Source organism: Sinohyriopsis cumingii, chromosome 3, assembly GCF_028554795.1.
Source record: "Sinohyriopsis cumingii isolate HCF-2022 chromosome 3, ASM2855479v2, whole genome shotgun sequence".
Classification (NCBI taxonomy): domain Eukaryota; kingdom Metazoa; phylum Mollusca; class Bivalvia; order Unionida; family Unionidae; genus Sinohyriopsis; species Sinohyriopsis cumingii.
In genome coordinates, this window is record NC_142963.1 from 80,897,761 (window position 1) to 80,913,650 (window position 15,890).

Here is a 15,890-nt window from a genome sequence, read left to right on the forward strand (position 1 = left end):
AAATATTCCCCTCACGAGTGGCCATTTCAAACATACACAGAGCCTATAATTAATTCATATCGAGGTAAGTAATCAGATTATCTCTACCATTGATACATGTCTCCCAATGTCAAGATTCAGTTACTGAAAAAAGTGTTGACTAAAGTACATGTAACAGTAAGATTAATATTGTATCATTGTCTATAAAAGCCAACGTTTACAGGAAATGGGCTTAACGATGTTATGATAGAGTTTTGGACTTCACACATCTGTTGAGTTCTTCTCTTTGATGATTACAACCAGACATAATTGTCAAGATCATAACAGGGTCAGCATAGGCTAAAAATAGATTTTGTGTATTAACACACACACACAGAAATTAAGCTTGAACAAAACAGAGTACCAGACAAAGACCGAAAAATCACATTATGGCTTCATTTACAAAGAATGCATTTTGTCCAATTAACAAAAGTTTCGTCTGCATAATTAAATCACTTACAGTTAGCAACATCCGAATAAATCATTACCAAACATTAACATGTCATCACATAATTGGCGACTATTATTTTAGAAGAAAGTCAGTTATTCTACTCTACGACATCAGGGGAGGTGGGGAGGGGGGACTTGCCGAACAATTGTATGTAGAATAGACTCGAATAAAACAATTTTATGTTGAAAAGACTCAAATAATTAACATAATAACCGATAAGGAGGTTATTCAGCAGCAGTGGGAAAATGGAGCAAATGGAAAGAGAATTATGTATGTACCAAGATTTAAATGACATTTTTTAATGGTTTTGCAATGTGCATGACAGCAATACCTGTTCACATATCAAGCTTACATCAAGAATAAGAACTATTAATGTATATTCAGATGAAAATAAGTCTATTATTATAACAAGAAGAACCTTTTAATAATAATGTTACTTTTAAATGAAGATATTAAATGAAGATATTAAATTCTTTGATGTATGTAGCTTTCTTATTACGTACATTACATATACTTCTCACAAAAAATTTAGTCCCCCTCTGGAAAGGCCACTGGTCTTATAAGGCCACTTTTCCAGTGCAGAAGGGTGGCCGTATAAGAGGGGGACCACTGTATTATGCATGCATGCACATGAATTGGGTTTGTTACACTTGAAATCATTCCAACAGAACTACTGTACAGAGATTATTATTATAATAACCAAGTTCATACATAAATCTGTTTGACCAGAATAATCTCGCAGAATTATAAGAACTCTAACATTAGTCACCCTCTAAAGAATGCAGCAAACAATTCAGTCTTTTTGTTTGTTCAGTTACAAAAATGGCTCACTTGAAACAGACTATACTCTATTTGATAACATGCAGTTTTGTGACCTAGGTATGACCCTCCATATAAATTAGAATAAATTCTGAAACATCATAAATAATACAATTTGATTGCATAATATAGATAGCAAGCATTAATGCAGTTTCATAGTTCACATGCCTCTACGACTGAATATTCTTCAGTAAAGTGGACATCTTCCTGACAAAACTAATATGGTAATAAGACTATGACCATTTGCTTTCCAAATAACCCTGGTTGTGGCAAAAATCCACAGCAAGAGAACTTGAGGTAATTGTATTTCTTGCTGCAGGCACTTTGTGTGTTCAGCAATGGGTGAACCAGAGTTTTTCTAATTAGCTTTGGCTAAAAATAAACTACCCTTGATTAACTCTGCATGGAGCAATGAATCTTGAGCACACTTTCATTCATACATAATGCACAAACATTTATGTATAATTCCATTATATATATATATATATATATATATATATATATATATATATATATATATATATATATATATATATATATATATATATATATAGAGTGAGAGTGAAATAATTGTAATGTCTCTGATCAGTGTGATTTATTGTGCATGTTCTGATTAAGGTAAAATTTAGTGATCAAACCAGTGTGATTACCAGTGATAGTGATATTGCTGCTGATGCTTCCTTTACTATTAAGCATAACACCAACATTACAAAGATATTGATCTCTTTGACCACGTTATATCAGATAGTGACAATGTCACACCTGTGATACTAACAATTGAAATATAAATTGACTATACCATGAGGATACAGGATGATTATTAGGTATTGTTGATTTGTTAGACCATGCAATACAGCGCACACTAAGAATCTTTTCAAGTCATAGGGAAAACATTTGCAATGCTTTCATATCACCTGTGGCTACTTGCAATAAGATTTCCTATTTCACTTGATGTTGCATGCCATTTGAAAGAGCCCAAGGGCCTCTTCCGGGCAGTCATTTATTGATCAGCAAAAATAGACACTTTCTTTGATTTGTAGACGATTGTTACATGGTGTTATTGGTGATTGGGAAATCTTGTTGCAGGCAGCCACTAGTGAAAAAGGGATGTAGCAGATTGTCTGCCCTTGCTTATGATGATGATACCCTTGGCATTGGCAGTGAAGTTAAAGAGTTGACATTGGTCAAGGGATAGTTTTAAATTTGCTAATGTAAGTTGATCTTTGTCTTAACATTAACCAAAGGACATTGCTTGTTGCATCTTATAATTGAAAGCATGAAAAGTCTGTTTGAGCTTTTTTTATTTGTATTATTATTTTAGAAAAACTTTACATTTCAGTTTTTGCAAATGCTGGTGATATGCAAACTCAAGTGGAGATTGTGGTTTCTTAATTTCAGCAAGAGGTGGAGAAAGTTGTTGAGATGAAAGCACAGCTTCAGTATATGGCTGATAAAGAAAAACAGACACGAGAAGAACTGTTGGAATGTCAGAGAGAGTTAGAAAGGAGAAAGGCCTCTTATGAAGAGAAAATAAATATCACACGGAAAGAGAAGATGCAACTGGAACAAGAATTACAAGAGGTTGTGAAGTTTTAGTCCTTAGTGCTCCAAAATAGACCCCATTTCTAATGTAAATAGGTTACAATTCTCAAAATTTTGTAATGCAGTTCATAATTTTCTGTTGAAATAGTTTGTTTCTGAAAGATTTTTTTCTTCAGTTTCTTTGGTTCAGGTTCTTTTCAAACCATGTAAGACAATTCCTGCCATCAGTAATGCAGTAGTGTCTGGCATAGAGTTCTCTGTGTGTATATTGAGCAACATGCTGCTTCATTCTCTTACTCAGAAACATGACTGTTTCATAATCCGTAACATAATGTACTCAAGGAAATATGTAGAGAAATCCATTACCCTTTTCATTGTTATTTTTCTTGAAGATTGAACCTGTCACTTATGCAAACACAGATGCATACTTTTCTTGACTGTGAACTCTGTTTAAGTAACTAGAACAAATACAAAAAATTCGAAGGCCTTCTAATCTATTTATGTTTTTAGCTCACTTGGCCATAACTAGAGTCCAGGCAAACTTATAGTCCTATGTCTGGCATGTATCAACCATCATTATTTGTCCATCACCATTTAAAATGTGCTGTTTTCAGCTTTCAAAAACCACTTTTCCAATTTCTTTTAAACTGAGTAGAGAGTAATCTGGCATGAATGGTATTCAGATTTGAACAAATGTTGTCATTCCACCATCAGATATAGCTGCCATTCAACAAAGTACATAGAAAAGCCTTTAAAATACATATTTTCAAAAACTGCTAATTAGAATATGCCAAAATTATAAAGGACTCCAATTTGTACAAATTATGCCCATCTTTCATCAGATTTGGCCACTGTTATTGAAAGTAAAATAACGACAACATTGAAGCAACTTTCTTTTAATTAATATCAAAATCTTGTTCAAGATAACTTGATCAGAATTGAAAGCAAGCTTTTCATGCATAAAGGCCTTTCAGTTATTTTACAATGAAAGTTTATGTGTGATAAAATATAGCTGAATAAATGGAGAAATAATATAATAGTAGAATAAATTTAAACAAATAGCATCATACTTGCTCAGATTTCTTGGCCAACTGCTGTTACATTTGGCTATTAGGCAGATGCCAGCTAGGCGAGTGATGTTAGGCCCGCTTCTGCCTTTACAGATCTTACCTCTGTTCACATGTGTTTCAGTCTCGGTTCAACCAATATGAATATGTGAGAAAGCTTGCCAGTTGCCTCCACCAAATATACTGGCTGCCATTTACAACCCATCATTTGGTGAAATAAATGGCATTAAATCCCACAAAATCAAACCAAAACTTGTAGTAATACCCTTCATTCATCTGTCTGTGAATAACTCTATAACTCTATGTCCTTAATTGCTGGATGAAAATTTACCAAACTTTAACCATCTACTAAAGGTGTTTAGCTTTTGGCTCTCTTGGCTTGGGTTCCTTGGATGGGTCATAGGTCAAATACATAAAATTGCAATTCCATTAAATTTTTGCATATATTCTATTTAACACAACTTGCTACATGATATCATATATATACATGATTTGGGGTTGCTACTCCTTGGTCACAGTCCAGAAAAGGATAAAGGGATCTTGGCTAGGCAAAGGTGGGGTGGGGGTGTGAAAAGCTATAATTATATGCGTGGCGATTGTCCATGGTGAGGTATAGAACTTTAGTTTCAAGGTGAAGCTATAAAGCCTGAGGCAGAATTATTTCTTTCCTTAAGTCCTTTAATGAGACATAGTTATTATTTTTTCTATTTGCAAGTGGCAGAGATTATTGTTTTCAAAATATGTCAAGAATAGTTTATACAGTTCATTAAAGTTGTACAACATTTTATATCTTAGGGCTTTCTGCAGGTGAGATGTGTTCCTTGGATGGATAATTCTTTCACTCTTTTTATGCAGATAACAGTATATAAAAAAATGTAAGATTTTAACTTTCTTACTATTTGCTTATAATTTAAAATCCTCCTTGTTCTTGTAGGCCAAAAAGAAAGCATGGGAAAAACTGACAGGAGTGAAAAATGAGCTGGTGAGAACTACAGAGGAACTGAACATTTGTCAGCAAGAACTAGATGATACCAAATCACAACTCCTGCTTCAGTTGAGGTAAACTAGTTTGTACCTGATGTGGTAAGCCACTTACTCTGGCAAAGATGGTGAACATTCCTATTGATTGGACACTTGCTTCATGTGGAATTGAGATTATCAACTTCCTGAAAAAAACTTGTTTTAAAAAAAAGTTACATTGGCACTGACCTTTTTCAACGACATGACCGATACTTTTGGTATCTTCCTATATAGCTCTTTTAATTGTACTTCAAAAAGACTGTAGACATTTCAAAGACCAATATTCACCTTTAAAGTTTTGGAGATATGGAAATAAAGAAATTTATTTGGTGGTGATTTTTTTTTTAATTGCACATTTAATACCTTACTGGCCATGTTATGCTGAGGAAATGGGAACTATGTTTCTTTCCCAAGGACAAACTGGGCTGGCCTTGATGGGTACTGAACCTAGGACCATTGGATTATGTGTTGAACTAATTTGGCTTCATGAAAATAATGGAATTACATGATCTTATATGAATGATTATTTCAGGTAATAATGTTATTAATTGATTAATTTCTATTGTTTGTGAACCATGTAAGGCAGAAGATTGGAATTATGAAGTGAGTTTTATAGATTTCATTTGAAACAGTAAAATACCTAATGGAACATTGGAAAGTACAGATTTAATGCAATAAAATGGCAGTATAGTATAATGAAGTGAAGCAAAATTGGGATGCTTAGGAAGTTATGACTTTGATAAAATGTAATGACATCTTTCTCAACCATAGTATCATCTAATAAAGTTGTGAGCAGTCAGTATCAATTTATGTGAGGTGAATAATGTTTGTTTTTATGCAACCCTTCTCCATCTAAACATATATCTGACTAACCATATATCTGTCCATCACATTTTAGTTAAATTTTGTATTTTGGTCAGTGTTAGGTTCTTTATCTAGGTCATTCATATTATATTCACACATTTCTGGTTCTAATTTATGTTTGTAGGCATTCATCAGACCATGAAAATCATTTAAAAGAGTTGGAAGATTACAAAAACAAAGCAGCACAAGCAGAACAGAAGGTCAAGGTAATGGAAACATTAACATAGCACATAACATAAACTTGGTTTTCAGACATTTAAATTCTGTGAAAACTGTTGCATAACATTTTTTAATAAAAGAAACCTAACTTAACCGAGACTTCAGTATATATGACAGCTACCTATAAAGCACAAAATGTGTGAACTTGTTCTTCCTCCATGCAGGCTCAGGGATTAAGGATAGAACAGGCCTGATGCACCATCCTGCAGACCACTAATGGGGCAGGAGACTTGGCACTGGTGGTTAGTGTGCCAGACTTATGGCCAAAAGGCTGCAAAGCAAATCTCACCAATGGATTAGCTGCACTCAGCTATTGTGTGTGTTTTTGGGCAAGGGGCGATCTATTTAGTACATACTCGTGGAGGGGTGAGGGTCAGTAACCCAGATGCATAGGCTTGTGTATGGGGGGGGTTCTGTTGTTAATGTATGTATGCATAGGAAATGGGGGTGTTTTAAACCTCGATAATAATTTGTCTAATATGTAACCTGTTTGACGGCGTTTGAATTATAGCAGACACTAGACAAACTTTTTAAAGTTACGCAGCTTATTTCTTTGATGCAGCCAGACATTCAGTGTTGGGTGGACTATCAGTTTTATTAAACACATTAAAATTATTAATCCTTGATTGTTTCTGCGTGGATTAAATATAGGCCGTTCTATAGAATTTGGGGGTGGGGTGTGTGCATCAAGTGTACATATGCAGGTGGAGTGTGTGTAAAAAAGTATGCATGTGTCTTGGGAGGGGAGAGGGGTCAAGCTTTTCCAGATTTTTGCGTACATACTAAATGGATGTCCCCCAATGCATTTTGCTCCAATTTCCTTTGCTCTGAATAACCTATTCATGTTTTTGTATATTTCACTTTGTTACAAAGAACATTTGCCCGTGATGATAAACAATATTTTGAGGTCTTTCCAGTGTCCTTTATAGATAGGTTTCATGGGATAAAAGCTTCCACAACTGAAAAAAATACGTCAAAGGCAAAATGTAAGTCTTTTTGGTTGATCCCTGATCCTATGTTTAAATGCTAAGGGCTGTTTCAATAAAACATACATGGGATCCAGGAAAGGCACTTTTAATGTGGGGTACTCACTCATAGATGCAATTTATAATTTTCTTACCATTTTAATTTGAACTCTGTGCAATCAAAGTACCCAGGCATATACTTAAAAAAAACAGGCTTCCGTGGGTACCATGTATGTTTAAATGGAACAGCCATAAGTTGTAATTAACATAAAGTATGTGGAATGAGGTATGTGTGTGTTTTTTTTTCTCTCTACTTTTTCTGGATTTTGTCTGCAGTGTTGGACCATGATGCAGTATTTGTTCTGGTTCTTTTTTCTCCATGTCATATATTTGCTTTAGCTATTCTGATGTACACTTCAGTTTTGAACACTAAATACACTCAGTGGTGCCAGTTGAATTATGAAGTGGTGTTTGTGATGAGCTCGGACCCACACATTTTCTGGTGAAAAAGGATTGAAGCCATGACTAATGAGGTGCAGTGTGTGGTCACTATTTCACTATCAAAGCCTTTTTCAGATATGAAGTCTTTGAGCGTATATCATTAAGTATTCTTTTCATAAACATGTTAAGATATTATATTTTAGTATTGTCAACATAAACATAAAGACTCTGTTACAGGTTTGCATCTAGGACATGAAGTTGTGAACCCCACCTCATTAATGATTTCCCAAAATGCATGCCAAGTGATACAAAAAAGTATTGAGTGTATTTTTTCATGGAGAATGCACTTTATAAAAAAAATGTGAAATACATATTGTCACTCTCAGAATATATTGCCCTTGTTTAGTTTTAATTGCATCCCATACGTCTGGTGTCATTTGCTCAATTCTGATTGGTTACAAGTTCATACTGAAAAAAAAGACCGGAGAGCTCGTTTAATGCTAGTGCTATCTTGAAACGACAATGCGTTAAATCACAAAACCAGTGAAAACCATGATACTGTTTTATTATTTTAGCAGCAGTACTTCTGTTAAGTCTGAAAGTGTATATACTTCTCCATCAGATACATTACCTGATCATATTACATTAGGATAAATTTATCTGTTACCGCCAGATCCAACCTTCCTGGAAAGAGGTAAATAATCTATCTTTCTGTTTATACATTATAGAGATAAAGGGAAATAACTCTTACAAGTTAACTATTTTTACTGCTTGGTTGTCATCGTTATAAACCAGTTTTTGCTTTTGCTGTCATGCTGTAAAGATACCCTCGATTGAATCCATTTTTATCTTCGACTGAAATTTCAAATATCCATGTTGCATTTCCATGGTAAAGTAAATCAAAATGTTTTTTTTATATGGTATATACTACATTTTTATGAATTCCAGTGTATTTATTCATATTTGTGCATTTATCTTACTGTTTGTTATTGTACGTGTTATTAGTGTTTAGTTTCAGCAGAGAACTGTTTGGGCACTGTACTTGTCAACTAAAGTATTACACATCTAAGTCATTTTGATGATGCAGCTTACATTCAGTTATCATTTTGGGGAAGAAATCGCATATGAATAATACAAGACGATTGTGGCTTGGCTTCTGAAATTTTATATGTATTTTTCTCGTACACGAAAAGTATTTTTTTCTGGGATCGCGTAGATCTTTGCCGATGTCACAAACTTGGATTGTTTTTCCTTATTGGCTGCAAAACATGCCAAGTGTTTTTTTTTTATTGGCGACATTGTTGGCTGTGTAAACTTTTATATACAACCATTGGTTTCGAGTGCAGAAATTCAGAGGCCCCATGAAAGGAAGCCACAAACTGGATATAAAATGCACTGAAATTTATCTATTGTTACATAAACAAATTCTTTGTCCATATTGACAGACCATCTAAACAGTACATTGTTATATCATAATCTGCTTATCTTGATATCTAGCATGAGTTCTGTATGTTGTGAAATATCCGCCTTTTTGTTGTTGACATTTCTGATAACGGAGATCAACCAGATGAGGCATTGTCTCATAATCTATCTTTCATCGGATTTTTGGCCGCTCGCTACTAATTAATATATTTACAAAGACTGGCATTTGTATGTGGATGGTAAGTAAAATTCCTCTACTTTTCACTCAGAATTAAGTCCCTCAGAACACTCACATTTTCTGTAATAATCCCTGTCTTCAGAACACCTGCATCTCTATCTTCCATTGACCCTTTGTTAATTTTCAGATGCATGCATGGAAGGCAGCATCACGCTGTTACCACAAATGTAAAAAAATAAATAAATATGTCTTACTTATTGGTTTATTCAATAGGCATAGAGGGGCAGTAACTAGAATTGTCTAAACGACAGCCAATTCCTTTTTAAAAATGTACCCAGATAAAATAGTTTGCTGAAATTTCGAAGGAAACATTGCCCATGAAGCACTGACTGTTATGAAAATGTACTCAGCAAATGGAAAAAATACGTCTCAATCATGCAATACAATTATTTGATGTTGCCGCCACAATAAGAAATGGGCATTTGTTTGGTTCTCCAAAGCTGTCCTTTAGCGGTGACTTCATTAGCGCATGCACCCTTCATCAAAGAAAGTTGACTAAATCTTTCAATAACAACAAAGAACTTTTCTTCAAAGGAAGTCAGTACCAAACTTAAATAATAGTGATGGAATCTGATGGATTTTTGCATTTTCCAGTGTGACTGGAACACATTAATTGTGCTGTGAAAGTTTGATTTATGTAGGGAAAAAGTTGATTCTTATGAATGTTACCAACGGCGGCTTAAAACGCAAACTAACTTTTACCGACTTGGGATGTACTGAAAAGTAAATGTGCTTCGTCATTCGTTATGTGATTGTGCTATGTTTTTCCACTGAATTCAGACCAGTATGACCTGTTACAAAATTATTGAATATTTTAAAGCTGTGTGTGGGTGCATATTTTTGATGGAATCACTTGTATTGTGGATTCAATGTATATGGTGAAGTTCACGGGTGAGTACACGGTGTTGATACTCCATAGATGCAGAGAGTATTTTTGATTGGTCTTGTCGTGTTTGACATACTTCCATATACTGAACCATATGGCACCAGTCTAAACCCTTGGGACTTCATTCAGAGTTCATGATGTCTGCCATAGCAGCGATGATGTTCCTGCATGATACACCCAGAAAACATTGGGCAAGTTTGGTATTTGGTTTATGTCATGAATCTTACTTCTCTCATGGTGTGATGAATAATCAGTACAGAGAAATTAGACCATGTCATTTTCTCAGAATTCTTCTTGTTTGATCTATCTAGTTATAGAATGCTTAACACATATCAGCTTGGTACCTTCCTCCCAAGATAGCTTCTGTAGCCAAAGTGGTTAGAACTTCCACTTTGGATGCTGAAAGTCATAGGTTAAAATTCCAGGCAAGTCAGACAAAACACTATAAAAATAGTACTAACAGTTGGCTTGCTTGGCACTCAGCAATAAGAGATTAGTGGTATGACTGTTCGGTGTGGTGTCAGGATAATGTAACTGGGTGAGACATGATGCCACATGTTTGCTGCATGATGCCTTGGTGCTAGACATCATTATAAACTGTCACGCTGCAGACATTATAGCAATATGACTCAAATTCTTCAAGCTACATTAAAAATCCCAAACACACAGACTCTTCCTTCCAAATACATAAAAGAAATTATGCATCAGAGAAGGCATCAACCAATATTTTAAAGACATACCATTAAGATGATGTTATACCAAGTCATATCTCAGTTCAGGATGTCCTCGACAGAGAAAATGGGTATTCCTGGATGACACTACAAAAACATTTGGTTGGTATGGTTTTTGGTTCATAACACGAACAACCTTACTTCCCTCATTAAAAGTTCAGAGTGTATAATTGGTGTAGAGAAATCTGACCTTATCCCGTTTGAATATTATTTTAAATCAAGACATAGAATTCTTAACACATGAACTTGGTTTCTTTCTCCCAAATGCATCAGAAGTATAGGTCATGCTTCAGAGAAAGCATCAGACAAGAAATTATTAGGCAAGGATGTTTTTACAGCTCCTCTTCATATTCACTGTGTCAACATGTTAAAATGCCAGTTTATAACTGGACCTTTGATGGTCAGTGTCATTTGGATTCTTTAACAGAAGGCTCATATATTTAACCTCTTGGAAATAAAAACCATTCTCTGTGTCTTCCACACACACTACATATTCATGGAAATATTTATGTGTATCAGTGGCCACATAGCGGTTAGAATGGGCTATTATCCTGTACAAGTTCCTTCCCTGTGACTATTTAATATATTGACAGAGAGATGTTTTTCATCTTTCCATGAGGGTTGGAATGTTTGGTAGCAAAGTTGTCCTGTGTAATGTGATCAGATAAGTATTATTGGAGAAACATAATTTACTACAAAAAAAATTTTCCTTCTGTCGGTAGCCACAGTGATATTGAACAAACAAATCCTCTGGCTGATCATGTATCAGATGATGCTTGGGATGATATGCTAATCAACCATGGCTGGAAATAAATTTTAAACAAGTTGGTGTGTAAAAACTGGTAATGAAAAGTCCTTTACATTTGAAGTACTACTTTTTGGACATCAGCCCTTGACAGACATTTTGAATTTCCAGCTCACATACAGGCAATTCATTATTTTAAAAATCAGCAGAAATATTTTATTTCAGTTGCTCTTGCTATATTAGTTGCCTATTCCTTAGTGAAGGAGTACATTTCTTGTCAAAAATATGAAACTTGCTGGACTTTGTGTACTTCCTGGGTTTTGTTGTTGGAAACATGAGAATGGGAGGAAACGAAACATTCATCAAAGGCTTGTACATATGAATTTCATGCAAGTTCTTTTATATACATGCAGTGAATAGAAATTTGGAATATATAAATAAATTCACTATCAAGCAACTGATATGTGGTCTGCTAGGTACCTATCAGTTTAAGAAATCTTGAGAAATCCCTGTTAATAAAAATAGCACCAATCAGCAAATTAAATCGCATTCTTTTGCATGTCATCACAACTTCTTCTGAAATGTTCATTGGTGTTCTTATTTTTAATCAATCTAGATTATTGGTAAATGTTTCGTTTGTCATAAAATGGCTTCCTGTCTGTCATAGTTTTGAAATGATGATGCAGTTCAGTTGTGTTTGAATCTGCTGAGCATGTATGGATTTGCTGTTGGCATTGTGATACTTTACGCTAGTCAGATGAACCCCATAGATTGATGCTGACATAATGTTTTTGCAAATAAATGTTCATATTATTTGCTCAGATCATCTTTGCAGTAATTAACATTGATCTACTTATATGTACATTTGTTGCAGACCCACCAAGGTCTTTGTTTTCAAAATTGTCCTCAGTATATATTCAGTGTAATTACAGTACTGTATAGAGAACGAATAAGGCATAATCTCTTCCTCATTGCTAGACTTGCATGACTCTAATTAGTAGCTTTAACAGCATGAGAGTACATTCATTTAAAATACCAGAATGCTAATTATTTATGCCAGTATCATTAAACCAACCATGTTTGTTTTGGCAACTCATTTACTTGGTAATTCTTCGGTGGAAGGCATATCACAACTGCAGAAATTCTTTTTAATGAAGTTTTCTAGTTCTTGCATAAATAGGAGATTGCTCTTAAAAAATTCCAGGTTTTTTCACTGATGAGGCATCAGCGATGACAGGTTGTAAAAGTAGTGCAGCAAAAGGGTTCAGTGAGAAAAGTAATCATCTGATCAGTCAGAAGGATTATAATATATGATATTTGGTCACAGAATTTCTGTATACAAATTGACTACTCATGTTTGAAAGAGCAAATTTCTGCTTTTGGCTTTGGATTTGGCTTACTTTCTTGTTATCCTTTGAAATTCTTTGTTCTTATCTATGAAAAATATGTGCTGCTCTGACTTTTATTATGCTAATATATACTTACAAGTTGGAGTCATCAATATATCATCAATACATTAATACTTTTGCTGTACCAGTACACATATTGATAAAGAGGTGATAAATCAGTACAAAAAGGTATGCTTGCCATATGCAAACTATTTTAATCTTCAGCAGTCAATAATTATTAGTAGTTTGCCTTGTCGTTCTTTAAATTGACAATTTGTCTGTGACATTTTTGTTAGTAAATATGAAAAAGACTTGACAACATTCACTCACCTTCTGCAAATTAACACAAAGTGACATTCATAATCTTGCCAATCCCCTCCACCAATTCCATGCTAATTATTTTATTTTAACAGCTTGTTCAGCATAAAGTAGACATTCAAGACATTTTCCACATTTATAATCAAGTACTTGACTCATCATTTAATGACCACTTTATGTGAAGTTTCTTTGTTGATTTGTATCTTGTCTACTTTGGTTGAATTTGATAGCTACTCAGCCAGTTTTATGCAGTGAAATATGTTACACTGAATTCTGTTTGGTGGTTATTATTTGTTCCAGTCCAGATTAAAAAATAACCACAAATCAGAACTTAATATAGCTTATTTGCTGAATGACAAACATGAAGTATTGGTAAAGCAACAGAGAAACCTTGTGCAAAAAATGTGCTTCGTGCAGTATATCATTTTTATTTTACTGATCACCCTTAATGTACTTGGTGTGACATTACTCAGACCAGCAGATGTATTGTAGTGCTTGTCATAACATCTGTTTTTCAGGTAGGCAACTATTTACAAATCTTGGTTCTTAAGCTTAACATGAATGGTTGTTAAACTAAATTAGATTGGCACATTGTGTCATAATTTGAACCTTGCACATAGAAAACACCAAATGGCTCAGTCCCAGCATGGTTCATCTTCAGATGATAATTTCATTCAGCAAATACTGGTTAATGTTAGTTATCATGACAGTAATTTTTAAAGTTATGAAGCTTATCAAATTATTGGAAATGGGAAGTGTTATTGGAGAAACAAGTGGGTGATTTTGAGCCCAAAAATAGTATTAAATACAAGTTCGATGTACATGCTGGATGAACAAAAATAGCATGCCAGTCAGTCACCATTTTGACAAATGTAAAAAGGCAGAATACCAAGCCAAATTTTCATTTCTTTTCTCAAACAATTTAGCTCTGCTGGATCATGTGCTACAAAGCTATATATCTCTGTTGTGGTTAAGATAAACTGAATATATAAGAAGGAAAAAGAATGAAATTAAAAAATAAAAGATATTTATTTGTCAAAATACCTCAATCAGGTGGCTAAAGTAAGTCCATCATCTGATCAGATGTTGAATAAAACTCACTGACAGGTACAAGTCGACTGTTTGAAAATGTTGTTTTGTTATCTTGTTTTGGATGAGAATGGCATATAAATAGATGCTAAGTATATGTTTACAAACAAAAGGGCACCACCTACTAAAGATGGAAAAACCATAAAATTCTTGTATGCATCAATAATGTATATCATATTGTAGGTCATGTATTGTGAATTGTGCAGCTCAGGTGCGTAATTTCAGCCCTACTTATAGCTTGAGATCAACTGCAGGCAGTATAGACCCTGATCTGATGTTGCCTAATGCACTGGCAGATCAGGGTATGTGTTGTTCTATTGATAAACAAACTGCATATACCCATATGGTATTAATGTGGTTTGTGTATAATGTATTAGTGTCTAGTTGAGGTTACATATTTCACACAAAATTACCCCATCATTAGGGTTAAAGTAATTAAGAATGGATAGACATTTGTATCTATATTACTGTATGGAGTATTATAATATAAGTTATGAGAATTTTTTTAGTACTTTTAAAAGCGGTCAAATTTGCAGGATTGTGAGATAATTTAAATCTGTATACATTAAAACATGTCCCAACTGTTACACGTGGGCACCATTTTGAAATATCATTTTAGACAGTTAGCATTTTATTTGGTTTCATGAATTTTTCTCTCTTTCATAAGCTGATATTATTACCTAGTCTGTCCAAAAATTGTGATTTTCATTAACTGCAAAATACTGGTCAATAACCATGATGATTACTCAGTTATTGCATGTGATCTGTACAGATAACACCTTGATAATCCTTCAGAAGTTTTATTTTATCAGCTGGTGAAATTTCTGTCTGTGCCCACTTAGAAGAGGGAGTTTTAACCATATTTATCTTTGCAAATGATTAAACTAATGTAATCAAACTGAAAATTATTGTAAATGATAGTGATGATTTTTGAAAGGTGATAAACTTGTCATGAACTTGTCATGTTACTTAGATTTTTATTAGAATCAGTTGCTTAATTAACGTGCTCAGTATCAAATTCATAATGATTGGATAACACATTAGCAGTTAGGTGATGAAATTATTATTCCCTACTCTGTCTAATCAGTGCCTAGTGTGATCATTGAACTTGACAATGCTTCAGTGTTTTGCCAGCAAATGACAGAGTTTTTTTAATTTTAGTTGGACACTGTTTATTGTACACACAGTTGCAATAAATATGTGGAGGAGTTAACCCTTTATAATTTAATCATCAAAGACATACTAGTTTGCAAAATGCTAATTAGTCTTTATTGCATTAATTGGGACCAGATATTTTGCTAATGTATTTATGAGTACTTATTTATATGTCAGGTTCAAATGCAAACTGCACAGTCCCATGCCTGCCATTGCAAAATGTGCAGGCAGACTTGGGTCCATGCAGTTTGTATGAGTCATTAGTAGAACAACATAGACCCGATCTGCCAGTGCATTATCTGGCATTAGATCAGGGTGTTTGCAGTTGGACATGGCATACAAGCAAGTATATACGACACCAGTTAACATTAGACAGTGTACTAGTATGTTAAGGTAAATATTCTAATGATTAATACACTTGTAAAATCAGAACAAAAGTTACTTAATGCTTTAAACAATTTACTGGTTTATTCAAGTACCAGTCAGGATAAGTTTCACTCTGTTGAGAAAAA

At 34.1% G+C, this 15,890-nt stretch overlaps 1 protein-coding gene and 1 long non-coding RNA gene across 3 annotated transcripts in view; both read left to right on the forward strand.

The window, feature by feature from the left end:
- The window catches only part of LOC149803185 (uncharacterized), a 495,629-nt gene that overhangs the window by 128,626 nt on the left and 351,113 nt on the right, over positions 1-15,890 (forward strand). The gene's annotated exons all lie outside the window — the stretch shown is intronic.
- Positions 1-15,890, forward strand: part of LOC149803187 (mitotic spindle assembly checkpoint protein MAD1-like) — a 94,725-nt gene that overhangs the window by 28,074 nt on the left and 50,761 nt on the right. For both annotated transcript variants that reach the window (XM_089952804.1, XM_089952805.1), the window contains exons 4-6: positions 2,687-2,869; positions 4,832-4,956; positions 5,906-5,987. In XM_089952804.1, the coding sequence (XP_089808930.1) occupies positions 2,687-2,869; positions 4,832-4,956; positions 5,906-5,987 (390 nt within the window). The remainder of the gene's footprint in view (positions 1-2,686; positions 2,870-4,831; positions 4,957-5,905; positions 5,988-15,890) is intronic.